At 42.1% G+C, this 12,912-nt stretch overlaps 1 protein-coding gene across 1 annotated transcript; it reads right to left on the minus strand.

The window, feature by feature from the left end:
• Positions 1–3,494: 3,494 nt before the first annotated feature.
• Positions 3,495–10,507, minus strand: LOC140233645 (myc protein-like). Its single transcript, XM_072313749.1, has 3 exons — positions 10,339–10,507; positions 8,051–8,870; positions 3,495–5,976 (listed from the first exon to the last, which is right to left on the minus strand). The coding sequence occupies exons 2-3, from the start codon at positions 8,736–8,738 to the stop codon at positions 5,345–5,347; spliced, it is 1,320 nt and encodes a 439-aa protein (XP_072169850.1). The 5' UTR covers positions 8,739–8,870; positions 10,339–10,507; the 3' UTR covers positions 3,495–5,344.
• Positions 10,508–12,912: the final 2,405 nt, after the last annotated feature.

Consider the following 12,912-nt stretch of genomic DNA (forward strand, 5'->3'; position numbering starts at 1 on the left):
GGGCTTCGCATTGTAGCATTCAGGATCATGACAGATTTAGTATAGCGGGATAAATGTTAACTTAAAATCCCAAAAATTCTTCAATTTGAAGACTTACCAATTAAGGTGAAGTATTGAAAACAGTCTTCGGGCAACGTTTGGTTCTGCCTACAGTTCCTTTCTGTTCGAATTGATGACTGAATGTGACTCGGCCGAGAGGACCTTGGGAGAGCTACATACACCATGTACACTGAATACTACAGCCAGTGCATACGAACACATCACATGCGCACAAATTTCAAATCCCATATCAACGGATAAGATGCTTGCGTGCACATGCGCTGGCCGTAGCAGTCAGTGTATGCATCGGTCCATGGTGTATGTAGCTCTCCCAAGGTCCTCTCGACCGAGTCACATTCAGTCATCAATTCGAAAAGAAAGGGACTACTGGCAGAACCAAACGTTTTTCGAAGCCTGTTTTCAATACTTCAACTTAACTGGTAAGTGTTCAAATCGAAGAAATTTTGGGATTTTAAATTGACATTTACCCGCGATACTAATTCTGTCATGATCCTGAATGTTACAATGCGAAGCCCCATTACGCTATGCGTATGGGACTGCTGGTCGCAGTTAGCTATGCGTACAATGGGCTGCACGCTGCTGGTCGCAGTCAGTGGTTTCGTACAATATTTATCGACGCTGTACGGCGACGGCTCTGGTACGAAACCATTATTGCATGATTACTAAGACATGAGAGCACTTTGGGGCGAGTAATTCTCACAGACAACGTACTTTAACGTGAAACACAAACTAAGACAAGGAAATTCAGGGAAACTTTTGAGGTACCAAAACTTTTTGTTATCTTTAAACTTCTGCACCCCCGGCGGCACGTCATGGCACGGTATTTAAATCCATGGATAGTAGCAGAAACTGGAGGAGATAAAGCGAAGAGATAGAGCTCGACGCTGCCTACTCACGTGTTTCGGAGGCGTTCTAGGCGCACTGTGTCGATGCAATATTGCGTAATCTCGAAAATAGGTCATGGTGTTTGACAAAGGAAGACAAAGAGGATAGAAAAAGTAAATTGTGTCGTACTACCAGCGCAGAAACTCGTCTAACAATAAATTACGTGAGTATTTCGCAGTGAAAAAAAAAAAAAAAGAAGTCTTGACCCTTTACAGTGTTACGCATGCTCGTCGAATTCTCAAGTGTGTCGGACGATGTCAAATGAGGAAATGGTAGGCGTGATGGTGGCATGTTATAAGTGGCAAAAAGCGGAAACATTATATTGTGATGATTTTATTCACATTGTTATTTCTGTATAAAGTCCACGATCACTTCCGGTTGACTCTAACACAAGAAATCAACGCAACCCTCAAATTCAAAGTGTCATATGCATGAACAGTGCCTTACATTCCAAGACAAGAGACAGTAGGCATTTTTAGCTTTGTCCCCCCCCCCCCCCCTTTTGTTTACTTCATAGATTATTGTCGCTGTTTGCTGTCGGATAACTAATATGCCACTTGCACAATGCGCTGCGGTTCCATGCACTTATCTAAATGCCCAAGGACACGTGACGTTACCAAACCTTAGTTTGAATAGTGTCATCGTTATTTCCTTCACAAGATATTGTTCTTTTGAAAAAAAGAAGAAGATATTTGGACTTATTCCACATTCACGAAAACGAAACAAATGAAGAGTTTGTTTGCAAAAACCGATAAGTCCATATTTGCCAAATAGAGATATTTACGATTAAAGGTCAAGAAAAATAAAGAGAATAATAAGAAAATTTGTGCTTCTTTTGACCATAACTTCAAAAATATACCTTTATATGTAGTGACCAATATATCATTTAAAAGGTATTATTTTGTACTTTATGACAGAGACCGTAACTCAAAATCTTTAAAAATGGACTTATCGGTTTTTGCAAACAAACTCTTCAAATGTAACCGTTTTTTCTTTTTTCATGAAATCAATCAATTTTGTTTGTGGTGTAAACTAGCGGTGATTACTTTTAGAGTGGAAGGGGCTTTAGTTGCCTGGAGTATACCAAGCCAACTACCCGGACCACAACCTGAATTTTTCAAGCAAGGCGTATTTCTTTCTTTCTTCTTCTTTTTTTTTTCTCCCAGTAGTTACCATTACATCATATGACTTTCTAATTTTAACATATCCGAGCTGGACGAAACTCTGGCGGTTTAGCATTCGGTCTGTTCGAAGCAACCGAGCAAAATAAGTCCGTCCAAGTATAAAAGTAGTGTTCCTACGAGCTGCAGATAGAGATGACCCCCCCCCCATAAGGCCTTCTGCAGCACCCTAAGGTAGTTCACCCCTCCCCCCTGCAAGACAACTTAAGGGATGACATTATTTTGGTTGAGATGGAGATTCAAATCTTTTTTTAAAAACTTTTTGCAAGATAACTGGACGCCACATACAAAATATCAAAGTGCATACAATAACTACTAAGAGAAATTCAAAGTTTGTTGAAAATCGGTTTTTAAATGGTCACTATAGATATCCAAGAACAAGGCTAAACAAAGTGGTCCTAATTAAAAAAGAAAGTGGGATCCACCTTTTGTTGGACCTTTTTTGTCTGTGGATATCTCATTCATTTTTTTAACCGATTTCCATCAAATAAAATTATGAATTCCCTCTACAATTGTATGCTCTGTCATATTTCATAACAGGTTTCTCATTGTCTCTCACACACACACACATACACACACACACACACAATAGAATGGAAACCTGAAGCCCCGTCTTAACCAAAACAATACATCTCTTTAATATGGTATCGGAGAACACCTAACAAGCTTTGCTTTTGAAGTCAGGGATAATAGCCGGTAGTACATGTATTGATCATGAAAACATACCGGTATATAATTGAACCATGGAAGCTACTAAGGTTAGTAGCTCCATGATTGAACTACAGTGTAGTTAATAAGGACGAACTGAGGAAAATTACATGCGTCTTTCCAAGAAGTGTGTGGGCGTGGCAAGAAATTTAAGAACACGTAATCCTGACGCTTGCTGTTTCATTGCATATTTCTGTTGGATATTATTTAAAATCCACGCGAAAACTCTTCCTACGAGATGTGTAGGCACATACAATACAATTCTCCAACCCACTTTCACTTTCTCACGCTCACTCGCATTCCAGCCATCTACTTTGCGTATAACTGTACATGTAATATCACTCACACAATACACGCGACACACACACAGCTTTCCCCTTGCTTTGGTGCACAAGGGCCCCTCTCCACACTCGAGTTCACTCAGAGGGCACGAGCAGTCTGCATTCCAATCAAAAGACACACCCCCTTATACATATTCATGTCGCAAGACATCACAAAGGGCGCAAAGCCCACGTGATGTCTTCCGCGGGCTTTTTTGTTCCAAACCCCGCGACTCACCAAGCCGACGCAACCCTAAACAAAAAAGGTCTCAGCGTACCGTACAAACCAGCTGGGAGTCCAAAACAATGGAACAAAAGCGACAGCAGACATTTTTAAATGTACGTGAGATTTTTCTGTGTTTTTAATACGCCAAATCGGCACTTTCACTACAGAATAAAAACAATTCACAGATTGTTGGTGACAAAGACTTCTTCTCGATTATGGTAGCTTTTTTTCTAACACAAGTTTGAGAACAGAATTCGCTGCAAACACCGCAATACGAAGGGTCACGCTCTTTTACGAACAAACCAATGTTTGTAAACAACCTTCCTTGATTTTTTTTTTTCCAACAACAATATGCAAGAACCCGTTTGCAATAAATATTTGTCCTAACAAATCTCGCTACATGGAAGTTTGGGCCAAGGTGCAATTAAAGAAAAATACAAACTCTGCACGCACACTGTTTCAAGGTCGATTGTTAGAATTCACTTCACTGTCGACTATGTTCTTTACGAAGAACATGGTTCTTTCAAGTCGGGGCCCCTTCAAGAACATGGATTAGGCTAGACAGGAAGTCAATATGGTATGACCAGTGTAAAATAATGCCTCGACACCTTTGTTTTACTGCAGGCAGCACTTCGTTAGGGCCACACAAACCATTTACCTTTGTGTGCTTACGAAAGCACATGAAACAATACGAGTAATTTTCTCATTTCACTACGCGTACACACAGTCAACTTTGATTTGAAATGTCACGGAATGCAAGTTTAGTACGTTGTCAAAAATTTATGTAAGGCTGTGTTTACGTAAAGAGTCCAATTAAACGTGAGGATGTAAACAAACATACAGAAGCTGCATGCAAAGCAAAGGACAGGAATCCCATACAGTAGAAGTATCACCAGATACATTTTCCTTTCCGTTGTACAAGTCTGGATTCCTGAGCATTTGTTATCTACAAGTGTATGTACCCAATTTCGCTTTTTCGAGTTTTTTTTTTCTTTCAATACTAAATATATATGATGTAAACAATATACACTTTAAACACTGTACAAACTTCACGCCATAAAACTTTCTTCATCATAGAACTTTCTTGTTAACTCTCCCCTAATAAATTTGCCTTTCTGAAGCTATAGACCTTGCTGTTCTGATAGAAATAAATGTATCCTTTGTACATATACTGTCTCTCTGTTATAGCTCTTCTGTTAAAACCTCTCTGGGCTTAGTTGGATGTGGCAAAAATATCAGTCTTTTACAGAACATCCACTCCTTAATCCATCATAAAATAGCTTTTCTCTTTATACAACCTCTCCTATTTACAGATTCATCTTTTTAAGCTTACTGTGCAAAAAAGCAACACTGTTCTCATCCGGTCTTCGTTTCTGCACCTGGAGTCCGCTTTCGCTCCTCCCGCCTTCATGTTTATATCATCACCATATGTGGGACCGAGGACAATTTTGATATGCTCTTCAACAACTTTTGAGAGAACAAAAACTTATCAAAATCCTTTTTCTTTTTAAACAAAATTCCCACCACAGAGCAAACAAATGTTTACACAACTAAATTCTATTTGGCTGATAAATACAAGTAAGGGTTATTCACATCACATCTGCACATCACATTAGCTTCTGAAATCTAATGTGTTAAGTCACAAAGAGATATTACTGGTATGACTCTCCTACCAACTTTTTTCTTGTTTCTTGCTTTTTGTATACAAAACTTACAAAAATCATTAAAAAAATGGAAGAAGAAACTCTGCTTATATCAAAATGCAAAAGATAGACTTGTTCACATACTCCACACCCTCAGGGTGAAAGAAAGGGCACATTTTTTTGATACAAAAAAATGAAAAAGGCAGTGTCAGAAAACGGATGTTCACAATAACAGTTGGTCATCATCGTTCAAAAAAAAAAAAAAAAAAAAACTCTTCACAGATAATCGTGTCCATGGGAGGCACAAAAGTCCACGTCTAGTCACTTGGACCCTTCCAGCTGCTGTAACCGATGCAGCAACGCTCGATGTCGCCGCCTGGCTGCGTCTTTATTCCTCGTCAGGACCTCCTCCTCAGCATGAAGCTCGTGCACATAGTCCGTTGCTTTCTTGAGAATCACAATCTTTGCCGCCCTCGTCTGGTCCCGCAGCTCGGGGATCTCGTCGCGCAGCTTGAAGAAGCTCGTCCGCAGGTCCTCCCGCCGCCGCCTCTCCAGCACGTTGTGGTTGGCGCGGCGATCGCAGTCCTCCGAGTCCGATGATGCCAGACTGGCGGACTGGCTTCCGCCCCTGCTGCTACCTCTACTGCTACCCCTGCTGCTGTAGGACCTGGACTTGGCGTGCTTGGACCCGAGGCTGCCCTTTGTGAAACTGTTCTCGAGGGCACGCTTCACCTCCTCCAAGTTCACATGCTTGCCGCTCTTTTTCGAGCTCTGCACTTTCGTGAGGATGGACTTGTTCGACGAACACCGCTTAACAACCTTAAACACCTGATGGCCATGGGCGCCATGTTTGCGAGAATGCTTTGAATGCCGCTTGATAATTATAGTCCTTGGCACGCTGTGTGATGATGGGGTACCCTTCTTCTCCACTGTGACAACATCGATTTCCTCCTCTGCAGGCAAGAGAAAACAAAAGACAATTTTCAGTTTTCATTCAGATTCATCAGAATACACTGGACAAGCTCAAAACATTGATTAAATCTGTAAATATCAGACATCATGCTGTAAATAACTTCAGAAAAGGTTTGGACATTAACCTCTAAGAGCAGAACTAGATACAGACCACAGGAGTTTGACATTAGGCAACAGCGAGCCCGGATTGCGCAATGGCTAGGTTCCCATTGCAAAGGGGAGATGGTACTGTATGGTATCTGCAATACAAACCCAATATTGCAACACACAACCTGCCTCCAGTGCAACACACAGGCAGAATTCAGAATGCAACAGCCAACAGACCAGAGGTCGTGTTACAGCATTGCTGCCCCCCCCCCCCTTCATTTCAAATCTTGCCGCAGGGACGAGCACCAATGAAAAGAGGTGGGACAATTAAAAAACAAGACTTCCCTTTGAGCACCGCACTGTGACCAAATTCAAGATATGCAACGTTGGAATTTTGTATGATTTGTTTTGCATTTTCCCCTTACAATCGTCGTATAACATGGTGGCAATTGTATAGACTGGCTATGAAGGACACATACCAAATATACAATGAATGGAGTTGAAGGGCTTCTCAGTTTCAGCTGTAGATCTCTAAATTTTTTATTCCAGCACCTGCTCTCTCTATCACATATTATGCATTGCTCATCTAATTGACTGAACTACACACTTTGAATACACCTGTATCCACTCTCTCAAATAGCCAAGTGTGCACCTTCATTAATACTTTAATGACTGCAGGTTCATCCACTACCCACAGTAGCAGTATTACGCCACTCCTACGCAGCCCACAGAAAATAAATGCACGTTTGGTTTTACTGCGCCGTATTTCCTGGATATTGACAGGAAAAATGTTCAAGAGTTGTGCTTACATGGACATGGTATGGCGGTGGGGGAGGTATACTCAGTGAGCGGAGAGAGAGAGGGAGAGAGAAACACAGGAAATTACGCCTAGCCTACCATTGGGGCCCTGTTTAGGGGTGTACAGCAAACGGGGTTTATCAGTGAGTTGGCTAGTGGCTTTCCCGCGTCTAGCTTGCAAGCTAGCTCTGTGTGTGTGCAATTCAAGAAGTATTGAGAGTGGGACCGTAGTAGCAGTGTAGTAGCTCTACTGTCCCGAGTAGTAGTGACTCATTTAGCGGGGGCAAGGAGAAATGGAACTCCTGTCCCGATTTTTTTGAAGTTGTGGCGCGAGAATGAAGCTTGCCAATCTTGAAAAAGGGAGTGTTTCCCTGATCTCACCTCTCTCCTCCCAAAAGTTTTCGGGGCACTGAGCCAAATTTGTTTCTGGGTGCAGTAGTCGCCGGGAAGTATTAGTGTTGGGTCACAAGACTATCGCAAGTGCAAGTAGCAGGCAGGCACTCTACAACGTTTGAGTTACGTCCAAATTGCTCATTTCACTGGTTGGATTGTTTTTCTTTCGCTACCCTAGCAGCGGCTCCAGTCATAATTCACTGGGTGAACTGCAAGGCAAACCGGATGGGGAGGCTACAGAGAACTTTTATTACACGCTTCCTGCCCCTTTTTTTTTTTTTTTTAACCCCCACCTTCTTACAACACTCAAAACTACCTCCTTTCCCTCAAACTCGTCATCTGCAAGCAATTCCAAGAAGTCGGCATTTTTTGAAGATCAATTATTCATGACAATCTGTTTGACTACAAAGCCGCTTTTCCAGACGGCCTGATTTTGTGCTCCAACTTCTGGTTAGGCCTAAACAATTTATTTCATTGGTTTTTATTATGAGATCATAACAAGATTATTTCATTATTTCTTTCCCTTCCTAACAATAGAAATCCAGTAAAAAAACAAAAACAAAGAAAAACAAAAAAATGATTCAACAGCTCATTATGTCACAGTCACACCGTGAAATATTTAAATTTTCCACTTTTTGCACTTGTTTGCGTAAGTTTCTCTGGACAACTATTCTCATTTTCGGGCAAATTAGGTTTGGCACTTAGTTTAAAGGGAGGGAGGCTACATGGATGATGACCATCAAAAGTACATTCTTGAACAATTAATAAAATAATTACCAGAATCTGACGGTGTATTGTTGCCCAGTTCCAGTCTCGTATCACTGAGGGGGTAGGGGAATACCGAGGTAGGGTCTACGCATCCATTGGCATTGAAGTCGCCCGTTGCACCGGTACTGCTGCTGGTCAGTGCCCCGACCTGGCCCACCAGTTTGCTCTTGGCCGCCCGCTCTGCCTGCATCTGACGTCGCCTCTCCTCAGCTTGGATGGCACTCCACATGCAGTCCTGAATGAGATAGTTCGACTTGTGGTTGCCGATCCTAGCGGGGCTAGTCGCCCGGGGTACGGCTGAGGGTGTGGCGGAGGTAGCAGCCGTTGCTTGCTTGCCCGTGTCTGGCCCGACAAAGGCAAAGCTCTGGGTCATCCACATTGGTTCGTCGTCGAGCAGGTCGGACATGTGCTGCAGTTTCTCGGAAAACGAACTCGTCAGCAGGGGGCTACATACACGACCCCCTCCTCCACCGCCACTATCCTCCCCGTCGCTACTGGGGTGTGACGGGCTGAGGGGAGGGGTGGGGAACAGCGACCATCCGAAATCAATGTCCTCGTCAAACTTTTTCCAGATATCCTCGCTGGGTGTCGTGGCGTTGGGCGAGGCGCTCGACATGCTCTCACCGTAGAACTCGACGTCGGTGTTGTCGATGAAGCACTGTTTAAAAGGGTCGAAGTCGGTCTCCATGACAGCCATTGCCTTGAGGGTTCCGTTGTTACGACTTTTGATAGAAACAGACGTCCAGAGAATAAGGAAGTCCCGTCTCACGAATCAACCTTGAGCTAGGAATAGATTATTAATCCGAATTATATTCCGAGTTTGGATGTCCTGTAACGGAAATACAGAGAGAAAACAGTTAGCATTGCTGATTTAGTGATAGGCCTACATCGGAAAAATTAACTTTTTAAAAGTTGGTCTTGAGGGTGTGTCAAGAGCTTATTTAAACAAAAAAAAAAAAAAAAAACAGACAGAATGATAAAACAATTTGAATTAAGGTCAAGAGAGTTCTCTAGATACCTACATGTATCTAAATAATAAATTCTACTCTAGGCACCTTAACTTATTTTTTTTTTTTTCACATCATCAGGGTAGAAACTCTAGTTTAGATTCTAGATTGAGTTCACACCGGCATTTGCCAAATGGACAATGCAATGGATTTCACATCAACATAGCCAACCAAATTCTCATCAGGGAGGTGTATCACCTCCCTGTTCTCATCTAACCGCGGCCGCGAGACCAAGTAAAAATTCCAAGATATCGAGAACTCTGTAAGTGATTATTAAGTCGAATCAAGATGCGACACCGCTAGATTTAATAGGCAGCACCAAATCATGTATCACTATCACTGTATCAAAACACCTGACCGTATTAACAGGGCTTTGTTCACGTTTAAAGTAATAAAACCACAACCCGCAGCCTATGTCCAGTGCTAAGGGTCACATCATCACCAGAGGATATGCTTGGGTAAGCGAGACTTAAAAGTTAAAGGCACCCCATCAACACAAACTCCGCTAGTGAGATGCAGACCTTACGTTAGAATGTATGATGAAGAAAGACATCATTCATACTGAATGGGCGGTGGAATAACATACCAGTGACATAAATTTAAACAAGGAGGGTGACCACACAAGTGATGAACAATAAATGGAGGAACATTCATTCTACAATACTGAGACAGTAGGGTCTACCCTACGTAGGTCCAACGCATGTTGGCTTGGCAAAATTATTTCGCAATCTCGTCTCAATTATAATACACGTGTATGATACACGCAGTTGATCGCTTGCTGCGAACACACCGCAGACCAATCTCACACACACATTACACACACACACACACACATGGTTATCGCAACGCATTACCTAGTTTAGCACACTCGGGGAAAAGAAAAGAAAAGAAAAGAAAAAAAAAAAAAACGCCGGTAGAATCAAAGTGAAATCTCATGCGTACGTCTGAAAGCAAAGATTGGCTGGATATACGACTTCATGATAAAAGAATATCAAATTTCAAATACTATAGGGTCTACATGAACTCCAAACCCATCCTCTTCTGATGAACTAGCAGATGAAATCGCAGATTTAGATGGGAGAATGCAGAAAAGTCGAAAGGTGATGGAAGTGGAAAAATGCTTTCTACGCTCAGCTGCTCCAGCCCTACCACAATACGTTTCTACCCAAGTCAGCAGAGCAAGACGATGTCGATATTCAACGTCTGGAAGTTCCGAAACATAGCTAAAACTGACAAAGGCAAGCAGTCGCGAAATTTTACAAACACAAGATGCATAGGTAAACTACTTACGGAATTCTTCGGCACGGAGTGCAACACTTAGAAAAAACCCAATTATAAATCCAAATGTCAGGGGCGAACAACACCGTCTGATCTGTCTCGACCGAGTCGGCTCTACAAGAGTGACCTCTCTACGATGGATCGGGAATAATATATTTCAGTGTCCTAAAATAACGCGATGCTCGCTAAATGGACTTGCGAAGCGGCGGCACACACACAGAGACACACGCGTAGAACAGATCGTTCATTATGCACACTAGCGCACAGATTGCCCTTTAAAAAACTACGACCGTACCACTTGCGGATATTCATCCGCAACAAACGGGGGAGGAACTCATATCTCGATTACGCTAACTAATATTACTTGTGCTTATATATACTGTTTGATTGCGACAATCGGAGCCGTGTCATAAGAACGCCGGTAAGTTCAAATTTATTATGCTACTGTAAACTGCGTTCTGCTGCTTTTCAACGAGATACTATAGCGTCAACTTCTTTCCAATTGTAAGATGTGTACAGAACAACGAGTGGTACCGCTCGATAAACACACAGTACAGTTGCTGCGTCATTTTGTCCACAGCAAGTGCACTTGTCATGCTTACACTCGACATCAACTGCAGAAAACATAAATTTATTCAGATAGAGAAATAGAGTTATTAGTGAGTGTATATTACCTGTGAAGTTCGTTCTCCTAATCAGTATAAACTTTCCATTATGTTTATAATATCAGTACGTCTAGAAAGGTAAAGTATCGTTTATCTCTCATACTACAAGTATTCCTCTCATTCATTTCATTTTTCATTTCATTTATTTCATTTCCAACAACATTTTCATACACAAAATAACACAACATCAATGCAATGTAGTAACAAAGAAAAATACGTGAAGTTGACAATACTACGCATCACAAAAGCAAAGTAAACAATGAAAATTGAATTTTGTCTCCTCGGGTTCATCATGAAATAGAGTCGATTAAAAAAAAAAAAAGCCAAACAGCAATATTTCGCAAAATCAAACGCTAACAAGATCGCATGGATAGCATGCGTCGCATTGTGAAAATAGTTACAGTACGATATGGGCGCAAAAATAGGTGCAAAGTTAACATAGCCTTCAGTTACCATGTATTATAGCGTAGGAATATTTTACTTAGTTTTTGTTACTTTGTGTTCGTTACTTTTTTCCCTAGCAGTAGGGCCTAGGGATAAAAGAGGGATGCTGCACATATCTAAACAATGTAATGAAACTATTATTTTGTTACTAGTACAGTAGTAGGCCTATTTCACACATATATAATTCTCACTATCAAAAAGTTGTCGACTTTCACAAAACGGTCAATCTGTACACATAAAACGACATGGTTACATTCGCGCCGCTGCGCCGACCATCGCCACAGTACTAACCACCAGTAACAAGTAAGTTGCCCCTTCTCCCGAGACCACCTCTCTCATCAGATCCTACCACGCAGCAACCACCGTCTACCATTATATCACAACCATCCGCCGCAACTGTAGATTCGCAACAACACATCCACGGCCACCACAGCATCAACATAAACCATGACCAGTTAACATAATTATTTAACTGCCCACCACAAACATAGGCCTAATTACCCAGTATATAGGCCCTAAGATGGGTCACCACCTGACCACAAAATGCTAAACCACGTAAGCGCTGATCCGCTGAAACTAACTACTGAACTTTATTATCAAGCACCGCAACCGGCAACCTTGGAACACTTTTAACGTCATCCACCATTCCATTTCCAAGTTTACCACAACTCATCCACCATTCCATTTCCAAGTTTACCACAACTTATCAATGCAATTCAACCACCACGAACGTTTTATAGAATATGTCGCCACTGCTACCATTACTTTTTTTTTTAAGTTATACGCTATGCGATACTGATACAATTCTGCAAACGCACATTGACACAATATTCAACAACACTAAAGTCAATGTTTTGCACTACACACCCACACCCACACACACACACACACACACACACACACACATACACAATCAGACACTCATTCACTCACCCACTAACTTGCATTCCCCCTCCCCCATCAATTACAAATCACTATGGTCTGATACTCTGGTTGGATTGTGGGGGAAAAAGCTGCGGGGAACTAGCAGACCACCCGTAGAAGAAGTCTGACTTCTCCCTTTAATACCGTTCTCGAGCAGCGCTACTCGAAGCAAGATGTTTATATTCGACCCATAGGAGTCCGGCCCCTCGTAAGCGGTACCTGCCGCAGTATCGCGCTGAAATGATATCAGCTGCCTGGCAAAAACATAGATGAGTGAGTTTCTGGGCAATTATTCAATGTTGGTTGCTTAGATCCCATTTTTCCTTCATAAATGTTAAATATCGTGTAAAAGGAACATTCATATTCAGTAGTCGCCCTGCATTCCAGGCGATATTTTGTACAATTTTGTCGCGTGCACCGAGGTTATTATTCATGAGATATAGAAGGCGGGGCCCTGGGAAGCCCGCGAGAAATGTTGACCAATGAGATAACTGACTTGTCACGGAAGGCGGAGCTTATCCCCAACTAGCCGGACTGAGAACTACTCAAGCCC

This window comes from Diadema setosum, chromosome 10, assembly GCF_964275005.1.
Source record: "Diadema setosum chromosome 10, eeDiaSeto1, whole genome shotgun sequence".
Taxonomy (NCBI): Eukaryota; Metazoa; Echinodermata; class Echinoidea; order Diadematoida; family Diadematidae; genus Diadema; species Diadema setosum.

Bases quoted from the DNA above. Each gene is read 5' to 3' on its own strand.
- LOC140233645 (XM_072313749.1), bottom strand. From the start codon at position 8,738: ATGGCTGTCATGGAGACCGACTTCGACCCTTTTAAACAGTGCTTCATC. The intron at 5,977-8,050 runs GTAATTATTTTA...TCTTGCCTGCAG, and splicing joins CAATACACCGTCAGATTCTG to AGGAGGAAATCGATGTTGTC.